Source organism: Heptranchias perlo, chromosome 29 (assembly GCF_035084215.1).
Source record: "Heptranchias perlo isolate sHepPer1 chromosome 29, sHepPer1.hap1, whole genome shotgun sequence".
Classification (NCBI taxonomy): Eukaryota; Metazoa; Chordata; class Chondrichthyes; order Hexanchiformes; family Hexanchidae; genus Heptranchias; species Heptranchias perlo.
The window spans coordinates 18,215,553-18,238,371 of NC_090353.1; the positions used below are offsets into that span (position 1 = coordinate 18,215,553).

Sequence of the window (22,819 nt, forward strand, 5' to 3'; positions counted from 1 at the left end):
AAACTGGGCTGAACCTATTGCATTGGATTGGTCCCATTTCAGCAGAGAGACATTGTACGAATCAATCTGAGGAAAGATAACAGGCAGCCCAGGAGTGCTCCCAAAGGCTGCTATACTGTTGATTGAGCTGCATTAGCTCTGCATTCAATATGCTAACATTCGTTCAGTATGGATACACTGTACCAGATGTAAAATAATTCCTGTTGCGTAAACTAAATAAATGTTACTTTAATAGATGAATACTTTGTTATTCTGCTTGTCACACTGCAGAACCTTTCAGACAGGGTGTTACACAGATACTTGTGATCGATTATTCACGGTTTCAGGTAAATAATGCTTATCCAAAGTCATTTATAATAAAAGGAATTGCTCAATGAAATATTAATTAAAGGATATAAAAGGATATAACTAATTGAGCGAAGAGATGAAGCCTCACCGATTGCTCCTGCCGTTGGCCAAATTGGTGTTGGATGCTGACAACTAGCACACAGCAGGATGGTCCTTTAAATCTGTCCGCAAACAGCAAGCTGATGAGATGGTCCTGAAGTGTCTCTGTTACGCAACACTTAAACAATGAGGTAATTCAAATGAACACATTCAAAGCACTGTGACAACTGTGCTCTATTTACAGCATTTATATCTACCAATGTAATCTTTTAGAATGAAGCTTTTCTGTTGATTTTATATGGAAGTGGAGAGTGCCCTCAGGACAGGGTTCCCATTGTCTTTCATTGAACTCTCTTCTGATCCATCCCTTGTGATATGACTTGGCAGATTATACCCCATATCTTTTTTTGTAATTTCTGGTTCTTCTTTTGTGCTCAAGTTGAGGAACATCACTGTTAACTTTTGTCACCCATTGTCAGCAGTGAGCACCCCCAGGTCAGGTACAACACAGGCTGATAAGCACCTGGGGGAAGACATTCTTTGTACACTAGGTGTAGCAAAATTGTAAACCCATTTACAAAGGATGCATTTACGATATAGCTGTACCTAGTGGAAATTTCCTACATTATAACAGTGACTACACTTAAAAAGTACATTGGCTGCAAAGCGCTTTGGGATGTCCTGAGGTCGTGAGAGGTGCTATATAAATGCAAGTTCTTTCTTTCTTTCCACCAATGCCTTAACCTCAACCTCAGAAGAGCTCCCTCTACTGTATTTCTCACACCCTAATGACATCTCTGAAGGAGATTACCAATTTTTGAGCCAAATTGTAGGCAGCATTTTATGGGTAGGTGTGCACTAGGAATTGGAGTGGGACTGCTCCATACATAGTCCCCACGGGAATCGTACACCTGACAGAGAGTAGAGACTTCCTCTGTCCTTTCACTACTGGGTATCAGTAGTGAAAGGGCAGTGTCCTAACTTGTCACCTAGTCTCTGAAGTAAAATAATTAACTGACGAGAGAAGTGCTTAAAGGTTCTGTTCCCAGAAAAAGGTGCATTAAATGCTCTCTATCGCCAAGAAATGTTCGGCGTATATTGTGGCTCATGATAATGAGGCAGTAATAAGAGCTCCTGATGTCACACTAATTTGGTTAAACCATATGAAGAGACAGAGCATTCAGTCAAAACTCTTCTCACCAATGATTGAACCTGGGATCTGTATGGATTAGTAGCAAATTTACTTACTGGTTCCCTTTTGTGAAGTTGTGCCAACAGTGTAGAGCTTTGCGGGAAGCAAATGGGTACCAGAAATCAGGCCTAGGCTGTGGCCACAGAGGTGCTCATTTTCTGACTTTATGGGGGCAAAATTGAGACTGCACTACTAGTATGAATACTTAAATACAGCCCCTCACCGGGATTCCCAACCGTGGGTAACAGAATGCTCAATACTCCCCCAGTTGAAACAGGTACATTAGGGATCCTGGGGCCTGGCCTGCTGAATTTTTGTCACATATATTGGTTGTTTTTGCTGGGAATTCTGCCATTTTTGCACTTCTAGGGTTTTTTGATAACATTGCTTTGGTTCACTATTCTTGTTTGCTACTAGCCTTCAAAAGACACTGTACGAAGTGGTAAGATGAGCATTCCAAATCAAGTCCTGAAATTACTGAATAAAGGAACCCCAGAAACACAACTGCAGTCTCTTTCAAAACAAATGAGCTGTGATAAGAGGAGATTTTGTACATGAGATCACGTTGGCATGGCAGCAAACTTTTAAAGGAGCAAGTGACCCATTGCAGGGGTGTCCAGGCTTTAATCTTTGTGGGCTGGTCTCTCTGTACTTTTATATATAAAGTTCAAACCCAATTAAATCCCCATTAATTTTCATATATGGGTATTTGACACTAGCAGATCTCCGTGTTCAGATTTAGGATTTAACAAGCAGAAATCATTAAAAGCTAGTGCGCAGGTACAAAAAAAGGCAAATGGAATGTTGGCCTTTATTTCAAAGGGGTTGTAATACAAAGGGGAGGAAGTTATGCTTCAGTTATTTAGACGCTTGGTCAGACCCCATCTGAAGCATTGCATTTAGTTTTGGGTACCGCACCTCAGGAAGAATATTGGCCTTATAGGGGAAAAGAGTGCAGATTCACCATAATGATACCAGGGCTCAAAGGGTTAAGTTATGAGGACAGGTTTTATAAACTTGGTTTGTATTCCCTTGAGTTTAGAAGGTTGAGGGTTGGTTTAATTGAGGTGTTTAAAATGATAAAAAGATTCGATACGATTTTTACGGAGAAGCTTTTTCCACTGTAGGGGAATCCAGAATAAGGAGACACAATCTTAAAATCAGAGCTCGGCCATTCAGGAGTGAAATCAAGAAGCACTTTTTCACACAAAGATTAGTGGAAATCTGGAACCCTCTCCCCCTGGATGCTGGGTCAATTGAAATTTTCAAGACTGAGATCGACAGATTTTTATTAGGTAATGGTATCAAAGCATATGGAGCACAGGTGTATAAATGGAGTTGAGGTATAGATCAGCTATGATCTAATTGAATGGCAAATAGGCTTGAGGGGTTAAATGGTCTATTTCTGTTCCTATAACCAATGAGGCAGCAGTGCAAAGAATAGCCCTTTCCAAATCTCCAGGCCCACAAAATTCAAAGAGAACAAATGAGTGAGTAAGAAATACAAGGACAATTGAGCTGTCTGATCTTCAAGGGTCGGCTTGCCAGAGCTCAGGGACCGAGATGGCCCAGAACACGGCTCCAGTTCTTGTCACATTGGATGTACTTTTCTCAAGATATTTCCAACGTTGTTGTTTCCCATAGGGTGTGGGATCTGGTGAGATATAGACATTTTTTCAAGCCTGTTTCATTCACGTTCCTTCAGACTTACAGCCCTAATTTCCCAGACCAACCCCTTTCTACTTCAAGTAAATTTTTACCTTCTTAGAATTTTATTAGGTTCTTTTCTGCTCCTGGAGCCATGTTACCTCTCCCTCTAACCACAGATATGTTTGAAGAAGAACTTCGAACTCTTGCAGATGAAGACTTCGCAACTGTAAAACCGAACACTACTTTTTAAAAAAAAGTAGCAAGAACTTAAAAGCAGTAATATTTACTGCCGAACTTAGTTCATTGAAACTGTTCTGCTACTCAGCAGAAGTGTTTTACATTAATTTGCGGTGTTGATCATTTTGCATGATTATCCTGTTGTCATTTTTTAAAGTTATTTGTTGGCTTTTGTATTGCTGGGATTAGTATAATGTCTTATAGCACACTAAACCTCACAACAGCAGCTAATACCGCTGCCAGAATTGCAAATAACAAGTTAATTAGAAAATTTACATAGTTAATATATGGTAATAAATGGTTGTCATTTCAGAAGCCAGGAAAGAGAAAGTGAAAAGAATTTGGATAAAATGTATTAAAATGCTCAATTTCTATGGTCAATAAGATTTAACATTAATCTGTTTTTGTGAACTTTGTCCAGGATTGGGGATGAATCCCTTAAGAAATTAGTCCTTTGCTCAAACATTCTTCCAATAGGTAATGTACCTAGTGTCACTACATCATATCATTGTATGTGAAACGTAACTGAAACGTGTTACAAGGAGTGCCCTACAGATTCCGACATGCTTTGCCCATTGTGTTTCTGTAGGGCCACCTGAAGAGCAGCTGCTTGCAGGCCTGGAGGTAGAGGGCCCATTCCCCTAGTACTACACTGCATCCACCTGCAATAAGCATCAGCCCAGGAATATCTACTACAGAAGGCATACCCAGTCTTTCTCTCCCATCCAGTCTCTGTCTACCTGAACATTTTATCTCTCTCTCTCTCTTCCTCCCTCACCCAAACCCTCTCTATAACTTGTGAGAGACTGGATTAGAGAGATAGAAGAACTGGATCAGAGAGAGAGCCTGGGTCAAAGAAATAGCGACTGGATCAGATAAAGACTGAAATAGAGTGAGAGACTGGATTAGAATGAGGGATAGAGAGACTGGGTCAGAGAGAGACTGGGTCAGAGAGAGACTAAAACAAAGAGAGAGGGACATTGGATCAGAGACCAGGTCAGAGAGAGACAGACTGACTGGGTCAGAAGGAGATGGTTTGAGAGAGAAACTGGGTCAGAGACAGGTGGTTAAAGAGAGAGATTAACTCTAATCCAGTCTCTCTCTCTCTAATCCAATCTTTCTCTGGCCCAGTCTCTCTATTTCTCTGACAGTCTCTCTCTCTCTGTGGTCCAGTCTCTCTCTCTCTCTGACATAGTCTCTCTATTTCTCTGACAGTCTCTCTTTCTATCTCTGTGGTCCAGTCTCTCTATCTCTCTGACCCAGGATCTCTTTCTCTCTCTGACACAGCCCCTCTCTCGGGGATGCCAGCTCCCTCTGTTTGTACAGTTAATGGTTCCATTAGTGGAAATTATTCACTCAAGGGCTCAGCAAGTGGCCCCGACTGTGCGAGTACAATCGGGAGGGAGGGAAGCGGTGGGGGGTCTCCACGTGGGGCTGGGGATCAGTCGATGCTTGTGTATTAGAGTGAGGAGCGCGGTCCTTCCTGGGCTTGGGGTCACACCTCGTTAGCAGGAGGGTCCGAGCCCCTCACACCCACTAATTGGCCGCTAGCATACTCTGCTCTGATGGGCTGCACTGGGCGGATATATTACGGCTCCCACCGTGACCGCGATCCCACTGCCCGTCCCCGCCTGTGAGTGAGTGCCATGTGCCCCGGTGCCGGTGCTTCGCTGCTCCTCTTGCTCGTGTCCCTGGGGCCGAGTTGCGCCGCCAACCTGTCCGGGCACAGCCAGCAGGTGCGGTCCGAGGCACTTAAGAAGCTGCTGGAGGTGTTCGGGATGGAAGACGCCCCGCAGTCCCCTCACCCGGTCCGCCAGCCCCCGCAGTACATGCTGGACCTCTACAATACGGTGGCAGACGTGGACGGAGTGACCAAGGAGCCTGACCTGCTGGTGGGAAACACGGTGCGCAGCTTCCTGGATAGAAGTGAGAGCCTGTCCCGTGTAGTGTTGAGTATTGGAGATTGTTACTCGCAGTTCCCCCGCCCCCTTCAGCCCCAATCACCTTTGCATCTTTTGTCCTTCTCAGCCCGCAGCCAGCAGTTCCAGTTCTTCTTCAACCTGTCCAGCGTGGCCAAGAGCGAGAAGATCTTGGCCGCCGAACTACACCTCTTCAAACTGCGAACCCGACTCTCACAAGACACCCTGTACCACAGGCACCACTTCTGCCAGGTAAGAGAGCAGGGGCAGGGCCAAGTCTGACAGCTCAGTGCATCCATCCACTCATTAATGCAGATAATCCGGAGCAAAACAGGTACTTCAAATCTGCACAGACACAGGGTGTGTGTGAGAGATAAGCTCAGGGGGAAGAGAGACTCTGAGACTCTTTGCGGTTCAAGAAGGCGGCTCACCACCACCTTCTCAAGGGCAATTAGGGGTGGGCAATAAATGCTGGCCTCGCCAGCGACGCCCACGTCCCATGAACGAATAAAAAAAACAGAGAAAGAAATTCAGAGAAATAGAGAAAAAACAGATAGAAAGAAACTCGGGAAGTGTGAGACAGCCAGACAGAAATAAATTCAGAGTGAAACAGACAGAAAGTGAGCGAGGCAGAAAGAAATTCAGAGAGAAATAGAGACAGAGAAAACTCAGAGAGGAACCAAGAGATAAATTGAGAGAAGGGGCTATTCTTTGGTTGTGTGGTTTCACACATCCTCCTGACATGGGTGGAATTTCCTGTGTATTTGCACCCGGAGACAGGGCATAAAGCAAATACCCGGGCGCAAGTGTTACACACTAGGGCCGAATTGCCTCGCCCCTTTACGCCGGTCCCAAACACATCACGGCTCATTATAATGGCTTCCCTAAGTTAGAGCGCCGTAAACACGAATTTCCTGCAATTACACTGGTTCAAAACGGGTGTAAAATTAAGCCCAGAATTTTAGGTGCAACAGGAAACAATGTCAATTTTCTGGTGTCTTATTGCAATTTTTAAAAACTTATCCTCAGAGACCTGCACTGTATTTACAGAGACCTGCATTGTATTTACAGTTTCTTAGAATGCATTTTTATGGCATCAGAATGGGGGTAATTTTGATTTTGTGAGATAGTGTAAAATGGGTGATAGCTAATCGGCAGCCCACTTTACATCTCTCTCGATTTTTATTTCCTTTGAAGTCAGTGGAAATAAAAATTGAGAGATGTAAATCGGGCTGCCAATTAGCTATCACCCATTTTACACTATCGCACAAAGTCAAAATTACCCCCAAAGAGTCACATGCATGTTCTTAAACATGCTGTGCCCAATGTGCATGAATGATAGATGGTTTGAAACTTTAATTTTCAAACTTAAAGGAACATATGGTGAGTTTGGCGCTTTCCTCGGGCCCCAATTGGTTTCCGCCGTTTTTACGTTCCGATGTATACTAATGAAATTGGCAGGAAATTTGGGTGTAAATAGATATCGGCAAAATGAGCACAGGAATGGGTAATTTCAGGAGTCACTTCCCGATTATGCCCCCACAGGAAATTCCACCTCATGGTGTTTGTGTAAGAGGCCAGAAACAAGAACCAAGTTTTGAAGAATCTCTCTTAGTTCGGTCTCAGTGTGTATGAATCCTTCTGACTGTGCAGTTTTCATCAGTCGATTGTACCTAATGGCTTGGGATGGTTGCTCATGCAAGTATACTGGGGATAGGTGGGAGGGAAGTAATCTGCTGCCACCTCAGTAGGATGCACTGCTGAGCCACAGTTCGAAGCAAGCCATAAGAGCCTCAGGTCTGGGGAAATCACTAGAGGACGAACCAGGAGGCAGTGCATTCATTCCATTTTGATTGTTTTCTGGCTTTGTTTATAATATATTACAACTTCTCTGAGCTGTATACTCTGTTTTAGGTCAGTGTCTACCAAATACTGGACAACAATAACACGTCTACAGCAGAGGGGAAAAGATTGCTGTCATCCAGAGTACTCCCAGTCCATGACAGCACATGGGAGGTCTTCACAATCACTCGTGTTGTAAGTTATATTGCAATTATCCAGTAATACCTTCAGGAATAACTTTTCTCATCCCTGTCATACCTGCATGAGTAATCACCGCCCCCCCCTCAATATAGTGCTGGTCTCTGTTGTATCATTATCTATGGCAGCACCCACATAAGCCACTGTTACATCTGTAGGAGTAACTGCACTGACCCTTGTTAAACCTGCAAGAGTAATCACACTGACTGTGTTGTATCTGTGGGAGTAACCACACCAATCATTGCTATACCTGCAGGAGTAACCACACCAATCATTGCTATACCTGCAGGAGTAACTGAACCGATCCTTGTTATTCCTGCAGGAGTAACTACACAGACCCTTCTTATAATTGAGGGAGTAACTACACAGACCCTTGTTATAACTGTGGGTGTAACGATTCACCAATGCAAATGTCACACTGGTGTAATTAGAGCTGCTCTTCTGAGGCTGGAGTTAAGGCACATTGTTCAGGCAAAGTAGACTGTGGTTTGCTCTGCATCTGCCACCTAGTAAACCTGACCTGGCAGCGCTTCATGAGGCACAACAGAGGGAGTCTTACTCTGTATGAAACATTTACTGTATTTGACTGATGAAAGATTTGTTTATTTGTGCAGGTATATGCTTGGACACAGGATAAGGAGTGTAACAAGGGCTTGCTAGTCATTGTGCGAACTCTGGCTGGACATCAGCTCAACAATCACATTGTCCGCTTCGCCACAGGGAGAGACCATCACAGCAGCAAACAGCCAATGCTGGTCCTCTTCACAGATGACGGGAGGAGAGGGACTGGCACCTCTACTTCCTTAATAGGTAAAGTCCTTATGATTGGCACAAAAGTGTAGGATCCATAGAAGCACCTCACCGATTCACTGTGTGTTTAAACACACTTACAAAAAAAGTCATTGGTATTGCGTCTGAACGAGTTGGTTTAATCTCAGTCAGGTTCCCTGTTTTGGGGGTGGGGGGGGGGGGTGTCTCCCTCTGGATCCATTTAAAAGATAATCAAAACTGTATTTCCATTGTTACAATAAAATGATGATTAACTTATAATTCCTGATGGCTCAAAGGGTTCATGCAATGCCTTGAATGCTGCTTAGTCCTATAGGTCGGAAGGTTGTAGGTTCAATTCACAATCTGTGGTGTTAGCTGATCTGAGCTGGGACACAATTACAGGCACTACAATTGGTCTCAGTGCTGCTAGGCTGAGGGGGAAGAAAATCAGCCAGTGTCATAAGGACAGGATGACTCATTCAATCTCCTCCACCATTTTGTTAGCAGTAGTAGCTGTTTATCTTTTTAATCCTAATTCCTCTCTCATTTTACAAATCATTTAATACCCTTGCATCCCATGTAAGTATCTATTGCCCTTTCAAACACCTAAATTATTTCTGCACCTAACCAATGACTAAAGTGCATGTGTGTGGGTGCTGGATAATGGTAGGATCAGGTTTGGCTGTGAACACTCATTATTTAGACTCAGGCTCGAAGAAAGGTCAGTTGGGTGAGGGACTGCTGCCATCTGTGGAACTGTACCCAGCAAGAATGGAAGAGGAATGTGTGTGCGGTTTGAAAGAGTGAATGGTAATAACATGATCAACAACAACAATTTACAATTCTATAGCACCTCTAACGGAGTTAAACGTCCCAAGGTGCTTCACAGTAGCATTATCAAACAAAATTTAACACCAAGCCACATAAGGAGATATTAGGACAAGGGACTAAAAGCTTGGTCAAGAGGTAGGTTTTAAAGGAGCATCTTAAAAGGAGGAGAGGTAGAGAGGTTTAGGGAGGGAATTCCAGATCTTAGGGCCTAGGCAGCTAAAGGCACCGCCGCCAATGGTGGAGTGTGTAAAATCGGGGACGTGCAAGAAGCCAGAACTGGGAGGAGCGCAAAGATCTCGGAGGGTTGTAGGGCTGGAGGAGGTTACAGAGATAGGGAGGGGACGAGGCCATGGAGAGATAGGAAAACAAGGATAAGAATTTTAAAATCGAGGCATTGCCGGACCGGCAGCCAATGTAGTTCAGTGAGCACAGGGGTGAGGGGAGAACGGGACTTGGTGTGCGTTAGGATACGGGCAGCAGAGTTTTGGATGAGCTCAAGTTTATGGAGGTGGAAGATGGGAGGCCATCCAGCAGAGCATTGGAATAGTCGAGTCCAGCGGTAACAAAAGGCATAGAGATGACAATTTCTTTTTCAGTTCAGGAATTTACTGAGCTGGAGTAACATCAGGAGCAGCATATCTTCAAGACACATTCGTGGTGGGCTCCAGGTGTTATTAGCACCCTCTAGAGGCAGCCCACCTCTGGGAGTGGAAAATTCAGTGCAGTTGCAGCAGCTGTTGAAAAAGTCTGTACCTGTAGCTCATTGCAATGGTTGATGCTTCTTTAAATTTGTGTGCTTGGTGCCATAAAGACTTTTCAGTTGAGGTATTACTGTAATCTAGCAAAGAAACCAGCTTTTTTAAACTGATTCCAGCCAAGGTCACAATTAGCCCAGTATGGGAATGAGCTCAGGCCTTTTACCCCATCCTGTAAAGTTGAATCCTTGCTGACACTCACTGAGCAGACTCACATGAAGAAGGGCCACTTGGATAAGATAGCAGAAGGTGCTGGTGCCTGTGAAACCCCAGTGTCTTCAGAAAAGACAAGAGAACGTTTTTGTTTTTAAAATATGAGATGATTTGATCGTTATTAATTATATTCCACACTTTCAGACGTTGCCACAGAGACTCCATTTCTCCCTGAAGGGCTGCTCCAGAACAAAGCAAGCCAGAGCCGGAACACAAGGTCCTTGGATTTCCTAGCCTGTCAGAGGTATCCTCTATATGTGGACTTTGAAGAGATTGGCTGGTCTGGTTGGATTATCTCCCCACGGGGTTACAACGCCTACCACTGTAAAGGAGCCTGTGTCTTCCCATTGGGCCAGAACATGAGACCCACCAACCATGCTACTGTCCAGTCCATTATCAACGCTCTTAAGCTAACCAACGGTGTGGCATCTCCGTGCTGCATCCCAGACAAGCTCTTCTCCATCAATCTTCTCTATTTTGATGATGACGAGAACGTGGTCTTGAAACAGTATGACGACATGGTTGCTGGCAGCTGTGGGTGCCATTAATCCATCACGGACATCTTCAATCACGACCCAATTGCACCAGCCAGGAAAGAGTAACTGCCAGAGAACCATAACCATGCCAGTTATGCACTGGCTCTTGAGGTGAGAAACAGGCATCTTCACAAGACCTGGAAGCAGTGGGATCAGCAGCAGGAGACAGGAAGCTTTTCAAAACCACAATCAGGAAAGTAAGCTGCCTGTCCAAGAAACAGACTTTTTAAAAAAAAAACAGACCCTTCACAAAGCAAGGCTTGGTGACTTGACAGCACATACGGTCGGTTGTATAATATGCATATGTGTATATAATTTTATATATAGATGTATTAATATATGCAGGATCATAAACTATTGCCAGAGTTCATAATATCTAATTAAATGTTTAAAATCTAATAAATGTAAATGGATGTATTATACAGAATAAATAAATACAGCACTGTAAGCCTGGGTAATTTCAACCCATTTGTAAACTTCCAAATAACAATTAAACACAATAACAATCTCACACACAGGGATTCTCCCATCACTATTCCCATTCTTGCATCTCCTCACTCGTTATTCTCTGCCACTTTTCCACGAATATTCTCCGCCACTCTCCCTCACTGTTATTCTTAGAGTAACTTCAGTTATTTTCAATCTTATTCTCCCATTATCTCACTCTCCTTCACTGTTATTCTCTCACACTGTCACCCTTCTCCCACTGATACTCATTCTCTCTATCCCTCAATCCTATTCTCTGCCCTCGCTATTATTTTCTCTCCCCTCAGTTGTTCTCATTCCCTCTATCGCTAACTGCAATTGAGTTTTCTCCTCACTTAGACCATTGCTCTCCTTATCATTCTCACGCTCAAACCCACTTAACTGTTATTTTCTCTTACACTCACCTCCTCATTGCTATTCTCCTTCACTTTCTTTCTCTCGTTCCCGTTATTTGCACAATCTCAATCTCACGTCATTGTGCTTCTCATCCTGTTATTCTCACTGTCTCTCTCCCTTCACTGATATTCTCTAATTTTCCCCATTATTTTCTTGCTCTCCCTATTATTCTTGGTCTCACTCCTCCTCACCCACCTTTACAAATGCTATCACTATCATACAATTTAAGGGCTGATTTCCCCCCCCACCTCTGCCTGGGTAAGGCAAAAATCTCCTCCATCTGACTTGCCCTGAACCTACCTATATTTCTGGATTCAAGTTGTTACCCAAAACCTGAACTTCCTCTTAGCAAGGCTTTGTACTTGGAAGCTAGAGAGAAAAGCCTGCAGCAACAGTACCACTAAAGGCTTTGGGACCTTCTGGCTGCTGTTCACAAACTCTGTCCGGCTGCCTTAATTGAAGGGAAAAAAAAATCTTACTTTTTGAATATGGTACCGTGTTAGCCTGTTTCTAATCCAATTAGTACCTCTCTATTGTCCAGTGACTCCCTCATGATTGTCAATGCTTCACAAATCTGCTCCCTTTAGTATGCTGAGATAAGTACCATCTATTCCTGGAGTCTTTTTAGTTTTTTTTCAGTCTGTCTAGGATTTATATCATTAATCATTCAGAATGTTTACCAACATGTACTTGTCCTGTTTTGAGTCTATTTGCATTTTTAGTTCTCAGCTCCTCTCTGACTAACCGCTCACTGTTGGACGTACTGAAGAACTTCTTACCGTTATGTTTCGCAACTGCAGCCAAGTTTATTTCTAAGATCTCTTTGCCTCTGACCAACCGTTTAACATTTTTCTAGATGTTGCAATATTGCTATGAAACGTCAGCGTAGATCATGTGCTCAAGTCCTGGAGTGGGGCTTGAACCCATAGCCTTCTGACTCATGAGGCAAAGAAAGTGAATAAGAAAACAGAGACCTTCAACTCTCTGAGATCAGACACCCAGCCTCAAGGAATGGATCATCGTACTGCCAGGCATAGCAATACACTCATGTGGAAAGGTACAGATACCAGGTCAAAATCAAAACGTGGATCTTATAGATTCAATCAGGGCAGGAGACGATTCAAACAGTTCCTATAACAATTGGAAAGGTGAGAAAAGAGCACGACCCAGCCAACAATCACAAAGGTCAGTAGAAATTGAGTTTAGTCAAACTCAGAGAAAGCCCAAGTCTTTCTTAGTCACTAACTATCTTTCAAAACCCGAGACGCTCTCATATTGGACCCCATACAAGCTGTTGGTATTCACAGGCATTGCAACCAGCTTTAAATCCAGTTTAACATCATTTCTGGTTGGTGTCAATTTCATTTTGAATTTATTGGAGATTTGTTGGCATTTGTTGTATTCCTGATATATTTGTGGGGGGACAAAGCACATGATACTGCACAGGTCACATTGAATTAGTAAAGTTACGTTATGTGGGATTATACAAAGAGGATCATCACTTGAATGTATGTCACAGGATCTGGCACGTTACACAAGTTTACTTAAAAACAAAATCCCAACCCCATACTGCAATACTTGTCAGCACAGCACAAAACCCCTTGTGTACCTAGAAGCACACCAACTGTAATATCCAGATAACATTTCATACAAACATTACACTTACTTGTTCTACATAGTGTGACTGTACTACAGACGCAATTAAGAACTGTTAAATGAATACAGTATTTGGCAAGTACAAAACAAAGTGTTCAGTTGCTCTTACATTATCAATAGTTGGAAATAGAAGCAGGAAAAGCAAAAAAGAGATATTCTGTATTTAAAAAATGTTAGCATTTGACAAAAATGGTGCAGTGGTTATTTAATATACATATAATTATTTTTATAGTTACATACATATTATTCCTGCCTAAGGCCCTTGAAAGCAGACACTAAGCTAAATACCAAAGTGCATTATTTGCCAAGTGTATAAGAGAGTGATGTCCCTCATCGGTGCAGTTGACAAGCAGGAAGAACTTTGAGGGAGGGAGTGGAGTGATTTTGGCTCAAGAAAAATAGGCTCAAGAGAGCAGGAAATATTGCACAGAAAGATAATCTGGAAGTAAATTATAAACTGTAATATGATCAGGATAGAATAGTGGATTCCTAGGAGTAAGTTTCAGGTTGGAATTAACTGAGGGTTCAGGCAGTTAAGTTTCCAGTCTTCTCATGTTTATCAACAGTGCAGGTTTCAGATCAGCTCCAGCTGTGTGTTTGTAATAGTGGCAAAAGCCAGTGATTTCATGCTGCAGTGCTCTGAAGCCCATGTACAAGCTTCTGGTAATGTGTCATATCATTACACCCACTAAGATGATATACATCACTGGCTGGTGGTGCTAGCTGTGTACCAGAGTTATATTGTAAGAGACATCATCCATTTTGTGTAAACTACTGGTCCTGCCTAATAGTCTATTGATATAATAGAGTGGGATTTTCTTTTATGTAGGCACACATGCTAATCCCACCCCCAGCATGATTGAAAGGTCCTGTGGTTAAAGGTAATATTCAAAACAAAAAATACAGTAGCTTATTAATGTAGTCATTTAATCTGCAAACATTCACACTTTAAAACCCAGACTCACACAATACATACCATTCCCTTTTTACAAAATTATACAAACTGTACATACAAGTATATAGTGAGAATCTCTGAACACAGCTCTCCATCTACGCAGCCACTTTGGTCTCTAATGAGGCTCGTCTCCATTTCACTCTAGAGTTCCTGGAAGAATAAAGAGTACTGAAACTCTCTCGGACATGCAAACAAGCAGAAGACATTATAACAATAATACAAGTCCAAGAAGCAGTGACTTTTGCTGTCCCCACCTTGGTGGTATTGCAGCATCATCACCACAACCAACTGGATTAATGAGTTTGGATAGTCAGATCATCTAAAACTATTAGTGCAAGAATCAATGTTCTGCTCTCCCACTACTGCATCACGCTGCACGTGTTCAGTATCAAATGAATCTTATATCAGAGGGAGATAGCTATGAGAAAGACAGCAAGAGGCACACACACACACCGCATATAGAAGGCAAGAGGCTTGCAAAGGCTTGGATCACAGCAGCTCAGAGGCTGCATCCATTATCAAAAAGGGAGACAGAGGTAAGCTGGGTAATTATAGGCTAGTTTGTTTAAACACCTGTAGTAGGGTAAATTTTGGAATCTTATGGATGAAATTACTAAATATTTAGATGGAGAAAATAATTAGAAGCAACAAACACAGATTACAGTAAGAAAAATTGTGCTCAACAAACCTGATAGAATTCTTTGAGGGGGGCGGCAGATATGGTGAATGGGAGCAATGCAGTGACTCCGGTGTACTTTAACTTTCAGAAAACCTTTAAAAAGGTATCACCCCAGAGACTTTTGCAGAAGATTAAGGGGTATGGAATTAGGGGAAAGAGCAGCAAATTAGATTAAAAATTGGTTAGAAGGGAAGAGACAGTAGGAGTTAATGGCAATTCCTAAGAGTGGTTGGAAATGGGTAAAGAAGGAAAAGAACTTTCATTTATACAGCACCTTTCATGTGACTACTTTTGAGTTGTAGTCACTGTTGTAATGTAGGGAAATGCGGCAGCCAATTAGCACACAGCAAGGTCCCTCAAACTGAAATTAGACATGACCAGATAATTCTTTTGTGATATTGGTCAAAGGATAAATGTCAGCCAGGACACTGGGAGAAATCCCTGTGGTTCTTCGAATAATGCCTTGGGATCTTTTATGTTCACCTGGGAGAACCTTAGTTTAGTGACTCATCCGAAAGATGGCACCTCTGACCATGCAGCAGTACCTCAGTACTGCACTCATATGTCAGCCTAGACTACGTGCTCAAGTACTTGGAGTGGGTCTTGAATCCACAACCTTCTGACTCAGAGCAGAATGTGCCACCACTGAGCTAAGACTGACACCTAAAGCAGTGTCCCACAGGCTTCTGTTCTGGAACCATTTCTGTTTACAGTGTACATCAATAATTTAGATATAGGGCTAGAGGGAGTGCTGTTCAAATTTGCAGACGGTACTAAAGTACGAGGCATAGTAAGTAGTTTTGTGCACCAAAGGAAATGCGAGGGGATACTGAGAAGATCAAAAAAAGAGTGCAAGGATAAACCCAGCAACTACAGGCCAGTCAGTTTAACCTCGATGGTGGGAAACTTTTAGAAACGATAATCTGGGACAGAATTAGCAGTCACTTGGATTGATTAGGGAAAGCCAGCACTGATTTGTTAAAGGCAAATCGTGTTTATTTAACTTGAGTGTGTTTTGATAAGGTAGCAGAGAGGGTAGATGAGGGCAATGCACTTGATGTGGTGTATATGGACTTTCAAAAGGCATTTGATAAAGTGCCGCATAATAGGCTGGTCATCAAGACTGAAGCCCATGGAATAAGAGGGGCAGTAGCCCCACGGGGTGGTGGAGGCAGAGTCAATCATGGCTTTCAAAAGGGAACTGGATAAGTGCTTGAAAGGAAAAAATTTGCAGGGCTACAAGGATAGGGCGGGGGAGTGGGACTAGCTGGATTGCTCTTGCATACAGCCAGCATGGACTCGATGGACGGATGGCCTCCTTCCGTGCTGTAACCTTTCTATGATTCTAGCAGCATGGATACGGAATTGGCTAAGTAACAGGAAGCAGAGAGTAGTGGTTGTTTTTCGGACTGGAGGGAGGTGTACAGTGGTGTTCCCCAAGGGTCAGTACTAGGACCACTGCTTTTGATATATATTAATGACTTGGACTTGGGTGTACAGGGCACAATTTCAAAATTTGCAGATGACACAAAACTTAGAAGTGTAGTGAACAGTGAGAAGGACAGTGATAGACTTCAAGAGGTTATAGACAGGCTGGTGGAATGGGCAGATGAAATTTAACATAGAAAAATGTGAAGTGATACATTTCGGTAGGAAGAATGAGGAGAGGCAATATAAACTGAAGGGCACAATTCTAAAAGGGGTGCAGGAACAGAGAGATCTGAGGGTATATGTACACAAATCGTTGAAGGTGACAGGGCAGGTTGAGAAAGCGGTTAAAAAAGCATACGTTTCCTGGGCTTTTTAAATAGAGGCATAGAGTACAAAAGCAAGGAGGTTATGATAAACCTTTATAAAACACTGGTTCAGCCACAACTGGAGTATTGTGTCCAGTTCTGGGCACCGCACTTTAGGAAAGATGTGAAGGCCTTAGAGAGGGTGCAGAAGAGATTTACTAGAACGATTCCAGGAATGAGGGATTTTAGTTAGGATCTGGAATGCATTGCCAGAGGGGATGGTGGAGGCAGATTCAATCATGGCCCTCAAAAGCAAACTGGATAAGTATTTGAAAGGAAAAAATTTGCATGGCTTCAGGGATGGGGCGGCGGAGTGGGACTAGCTGGATTGCTCTTGCATAGAGCCGGCATGGACTCAATGGCCTCCTTCTGTACTGTAACCTATGATTCTATGAGATGGTGGAATGGGCAAAAAAAATCGATAGAATTCAGTTGCCAGTAAATGTGAGAGTGTACATTTTGGGGAAAAAAAGTAATAATTGTATTTTTAATAAGGGGGGGGGGGAAAAGAGAGAGAGGGAGGAGGAAAGCCAGGTGTTGTGGAAGAGCAGAAGGCTCTGGAGTTCAGATTCACAAGACATTAAAAGCAGCACTGCGAAAGGATAAGGCCATTAAAAAAAAGCTAATGGAATACTGAGTTTTATGGCAAGAGATATAGAATATGAAAATCAAGTTGTAATGGTGAATCTATATACGACCTTAGTAAGATCACAGTTGAGTTGAGTGCAGTTTTGGGCTCCACGCTATAGGAAGGATATTGAGACAAGAAAGAGGGTACAGTGCAGAATCACTGGGATGCTGCCTGGTATGAGGAAATATAAATACAAAGACAGACATGGAAAAGTGGGATGGTTTTCATTAGGAGAGATTACTGAGTGATTTGATAAAGGTGTTTAAAATTATGACAGGAGGGGACAGAATAGATAGAAACCATTTCCAATGATTGAGAGGTCTAGAACAAGAGGACATAGATACAAAGTTAAATGTAAGAGATTTAGGACTCAGAGCATGAGAAACTTTTTAAAAAAAAACTTATGTGAGGCTATGGAATGCACTACTAGAGCAGTGATTGAAGCAGATACCATATCAACATTCAAGAATAGGTTAGATAGGTGATTGAAGGAAGAGGGTGGGCATATGGTAGCCTTTGCATCAGTACTTCAACTCAAGCAAACACTGCCTCCTACTGGGTGAGCACAAAGCACATGTTAAATAACCATAAATCTGTCTCCTGCACTCCTGTCCTGAGCGGGGATGACATTGTCCAGGAATTATGAGGGAACCAAGTAGGAAGTAATGGCAGCAGGTTTAGGAGAAAACACCTCCCACAATAAAGATTACTGCCTGCGGCGCAGAAGGAGGAGGCACTCACCTTCTAAAAATGCAAATTCATCCGCAGCATCAACTGCATTATCTGAAAGAGAAATAAAAGGCATCATTCAGCAAGGTGGACAATTTCAGATCAAAACCACAACTGACTGTACATCTCACTGTAGCAATCTCCCCCTCACCCCATCTTACCTCAGAACATAGCCTCTCACACATATCTCAACCCCATGTACACAGACCCTCACCCATGCTCAGACAACTCAGTATGAGCATGGTATGATAGAAGCCGCTAGCAGACTCACCCAAATCCTTCCGTTGGATGGTTTTCCGCTTTCCTAGCAGAGCGTACGAGTACGCATCCTTCGCAATCACCTCAACAAACAGTTCCTGGCAGGAGAAATCAAATGCACTGTTCAGTCACAGAGGCACCCATAGATAGACCAGTATATCCTCTCTCCCCAGGAGGCCTGGTACATACTTCCAGTATGCCTCTCTCTCCATTCAAGTGGGACCACTACAACCGACCCTCCAGACAGGCCCAGTACCTTCTCTATTCAGGCAGGCCCAGTACACCTCCTCGAGTAGGCCCAACGCCTCCTCCCTTTAGGCAGCCCAACATGCCCCTTAGTTCCTCAAGAAACAGGAAGTGTTTCCTTTGCCTCATTATTTAACAACATCAAAGGAAGCTTTTCTTAAGTCTAAAACTTCAGTAATCCACTCTCCCATACAACATAATCAATGTCATTGTTTATTACCAGGGATTAGGTGATTACGACAACTCAGACAAATTCATCAGATCAGTTTGTGCAACTGGTGTGACCCAACAATGTAGATGAAATGAAGCTGTTGCTACCCTCAGTGCTTCCTCCAAGTGGTGCTCAACATGGAGGAGGACTGATTTGTCAGCTGAGGGAGGGCGGTAGGTGGTAACCAGCAGGTTTCCTTGCCCATGTTTGACCTGATGCCATGAGATTTCATTGGGTCCAGAGTCAATGTTGAGGACTCCCAGGGCCACTCCCTCCTGACTGTATATCACTGTACTGCCACCTCTGGTGGGTCTGTCCTGCCGGTGGGACAGAACATACCCAGGGATGGTGATGGAAAAGTCTGGGACATTGGCTGAAAGGTATGATTCTGTGAGTATGGCTGTGTCAGGCTGTTGCTTGACTAGTCTGTGTGACAGCTCTCCCAATTTTGGCACAAGTCCCCAGATGTTAGTGAGGAGGATTTTGCAGGGCGACTGGTTTGCCTGTTGTGGTGTCCGGTGCCTAGTGGTCCGACGCCGGGTGGTCCGTCCGGTTTTATTCTTATTATGACTTTTCGTAGCGAGATTTTACAAATAAGTGGCTTGCTAGGCCAGTTTAGAGGGCAATTAAGAATCAACCACATTGCTGTGGGTCTGGAGTCACATATAGGCCAGACCGGGTAAAGACGACATGTTTCCTTCCCTAAAGGGCATTAATGAACTGAATGGGTTTTTACGACAATCTGGTAGTTTCATGGCCACCATTACTGATACTAGTTTTTTTTAATTGCAGATTTTTATTTAACTAATTGAAATTAAATTCCCCAGCTGCCGTGGCAAGATTTGAACTCATGACTCTGCATTATTAGTCCTGGCCTCTGGATTACTAGTCCAGTAACATAACCACTATGCTACCGTACCCTAATAGGATTATAGAACTGCTTCCCTAATAAGACCGGGTTCCTGTCACACCAACCGCATCCCATTTTTAATGCATGGCAAATTCAGGTACAGCTCGCTCACAGGGTTGATTCCATCTGCGGTGCATTTCAACATGTTCAGTTTGCTTCAGCGATGCAGCTCCAAATGCAACATGGGGCGAGAGTGCAACGATGTGTCTTGAGTAAAAATGGGATGAAGTCAATGCGACAGGAACCCAGTCCCATTAGGGAAGCAGTTCTATAATCCTATTAGAAATGGTTGTGTAAAATATTTAGGATGCGATTTCACGTGATTCGACAGTGCCATCAAGCGGCACTTACTCACCAATAACCTGCTCACCGATGCTCAGTTTGGGTTCCGCCAGGACCACTCGGCTCCAGACCTCATTACAGCCTTGGTCCAAACATGGACAAAAAAGATGAATTTCAGAGGTGAGGTGAGAGTAACTGCACTTAACATCAAGGCAGCATTTGACCGAGTGTCAAGGAGCCCCAGTAAAATTGAAGTCAATGGGAATCAGGAGGAAAACTCTCCAGTGGCTGGAGTCATACCTAGCACAAAAGAAGATGGTAGTGGTTGTTGGAGGCCAATCATCTCAGCCCCAGGACATTGCTGCAGGAGTTCCTCAGGGCAGTGTCATAGGCCCAACCATCTTCAACTGCTTCATCAATGACCTTCTCTCCATCATAAGGTCAGAAATGGGGATGTTTGTTGATGATTGCACAGTGATCAGTTCCATTCGCAACCCCTCAGATAATGAAGCAGTCTGTGTCCGCATGCAGCAAGACCTGGACAACATTCAGGCTTGGGCTGATAAGTGGCAAGTAACATTCGTGCCAGACAAGTGCCAGGTAACAACCATCTCCCCTTGACATTCAAAGGCATTACCATCGCCAAATTCCCCACCATCAACATCCTGGGCGTCACCATTGACCAGAAACTTAACTGGACCAGCCACATAAATACTGTGGCTACAAGAACAGGTCAGAGGCTGCCAGAGTTCTGCGGTGAGTGACTCACCTCCTGATTCCCCAAAGCCTTTCCACCATCTACAAGGCACAAGTGAGGAGTGTGATGGAATACTCTCCACTTGCCTGGACAAGCGCAGCTCCAACAACACTCAAGAAGCTCGACACCATCCAAGACAAAGCAGCCCGCTTGGTTGGCACCCCATCCACCACTCTAAACATCCACTCCCTTCACCACCGGCGCACAGTGTACACCATCCACAGGATGCACTGCAGCAACTCGCCAAGGCTTCTTCGACAGCACCTCCCAAACCTGAGACCTCTACCACCTAGAAGGACAAGAGCAGCAGGCACATGAGAACAACACCACCTGCACGTTCCCCTCCAAGTCACACACCATCCCAACTTGGAAATATATTGCCGTTCCTTCACCGTCGCTGGGTCAAAATCCTGGAACTCCCTTCCTAACAGCACTGTGGGAGAACCTTCACCACACGGACTGCAGCGGTTCAAGAAGGCGGCTCACCACCACCTTCTCAAGGGCAATTAGGGATGGGCAATAAATGCCGGCCTTGCCAGCAACACCCACATCCCATGAATGAATAAAACTTCCTTCGCTCCACCATTGGCAGCTATGCTTCAGCTGTCTCGGCTCTAAACTCTGGAATTCCCTGCCTAAATCTCTCCACCTATTTTAAGAAACTCCTTAAAATCTACCTCTTTGACCAAGCTTTTGGTCACCTGTCCTAATGTCTCCTTCTTTGGCTTCGTACCATTTTCTGTCTGATTACGCTCCTATGAAGCACCTTGGGACCTTTTACTACGTTAAAGGCGGCATATAAATACAAGTTTTTGTTGGGTACAGCAGTCTGGTGACTGAGGCATAAGGAAAACATCCAAGTCCTGGAAGCAGTGAAGAGAAAGCAGCGGATCCATAGCGCCAGGGGGTTGAGTTCCGAATGAGTCTTGTTGCAGAATGAGATGAGAGAGAGGGCCCTAACAGAGGTGTCACCCGGGCCGCCCCACGCCGACCTGCAGCAGAAAGGGTTAATCGGAGAAGCGTCCGCCAGCGCAGGACAGAGGTTCAGGACCAAGGGGACAACCTCAGGCAAAGACCCATCAATAGCGGTGGGTTTCCCCACTGCAGGCGGTGACTGAACTGCAGGCAGGACCCGCGGCCTCCAACGCGACCCGTCGTGGACTCACACGGCCGGCTGCTGCGCGCTTGAGCGGGGCCCTCGTCACGCACTCACCGTGGCTTTGCCGATGGCGAACACGGCCTCCTGACTCGCCAGTGACACTTCAGGGTCGGCCTTTATCAGCCCCTTGATCCGGCTCAGCGGCAGCCGGATCAGTTTATGCTGCAGCCCGGAGATCGGAGCCGAGCTCGGCCTCTCGATTTCTGCCTCAGGGTCCAGCTGCGGGCTTTGGCTTTGGCCCTGCTCCCGGTCCGTCGCCGTTGCCGCCGCGCTCTCCTGCTCCTCCATCTCCCGCCTTCCCGCCTTTCAGGGGCCGAGCCTGGAACAACCAATCACAGTGCGCCATCAGCCCAGCGGGCCCGTCAATCACCCTCTCCACCAATCAGAGTACAGGATTGTTGCTCGGTCTTTGCCAATCACAAAAGGGGCTGGAAGGTAAATTGACCAATAATAGAACAGATTTCGCCTAATATCGGTCCAATCAGGTGGCGCAGCATTATTCCTGTCAAAGATATTTCACCAATCAGGTTAGAGGGGTTGCAGTGAGGAAGGGGCGGAGAGGCGAGATGGAGCAGGGGATCTGGTATGGGAGGGTGGGGGTGGGTTGGGTATGGGAGGGTGGGGGTGGGTCTGGGTTAAGGTTGCCAACTCTGGCTGGATGTATTCCTGGAGGTTTCATCACATGACCTCCAACACCCTGGCACCCACATTCCCACCACTGGTCAGCCAACATGTCCATCCTCATGATGCACCGCCTTCACACACCAATTGGAAAGCAAAAAGACTCGTTGTTAACTGAGTGGATGATTGTTGACTGTCAGTCAAACATCCTTTTCTTTCCCAACTCCTACATTTTTATAACTAATAAACAAAAGTGTTGAAAGAAGTTATTTTTTTAATGCTGCTATGATTTTTTTCCCTGGGTTGTTCCCAGCAATGTCCTGGAAATTAATCTTCAATTCCTGGAGACTCCAGGACTATCCTGGAGGGTTGGCAATCCTAATGTGGGTGTGAGGTGGGATTGGGGGCTGTGGGAGGTAGTTGTTGGTAAAGGGGACATTTAGATTATCTTTGTGTTCCATATTGAGTTTAGGGTAGTGGAAGGTTTTGGCTGCAGAGAGGCAGAAGCAATACTGT

The 22,819-nt window shown here is 44.4% G+C and overlaps 2 protein-coding genes across 2 annotated transcripts; one reads left to right on the forward strand and one right to left on the reverse strand.

Moving 5' to 3' along the window:
• The first annotated feature begins 5,049 nt into the window (after positions 1-5,049).
• admp (anti-dorsalizing morphogenic protein) lies at positions 5,050-10,791 on the forward strand. The gene is made up of 5 exons (XM_067968206.1): positions 5,050-5,392; positions 5,495-5,637; positions 7,300-7,422; positions 8,040-8,235; positions 10,140-10,791. The coding sequence occupies exons 1-5, from the start codon at positions 5,113-5,115 to the stop codon at positions 10,541-10,543; spliced, it is 1,146 nt and encodes a 381-aa protein (XP_067824307.1). The 5' UTR covers positions 5,050-5,112; the 3' UTR covers positions 10,544-10,791.
• Positions 10,792-12,770: 1,979 nt separating this feature from the next.
• pole4 (polymerase (DNA-directed), epsilon 4, accessory subunit) lies at positions 12,771-21,988 on the reverse strand. The gene is made up of 4 exons (XM_067968207.1): positions 21,737-21,988; positions 18,131-18,215; positions 17,872-17,913; positions 12,771-14,174 (listed from the first exon to the last, which is right to left on the reverse strand). Exons 1-4 carry the CDS (start codon positions 21,968-21,970, stop codon positions 14,161-14,163), a joined length of 375 nt encoding a protein of 124 aa, XP_067824308.1. The 5' UTR covers positions 21,971-21,988; the 3' UTR covers positions 12,771-14,160.
• Between the last annotated feature and the right edge of the window lie 831 nt (positions 21,989-22,819).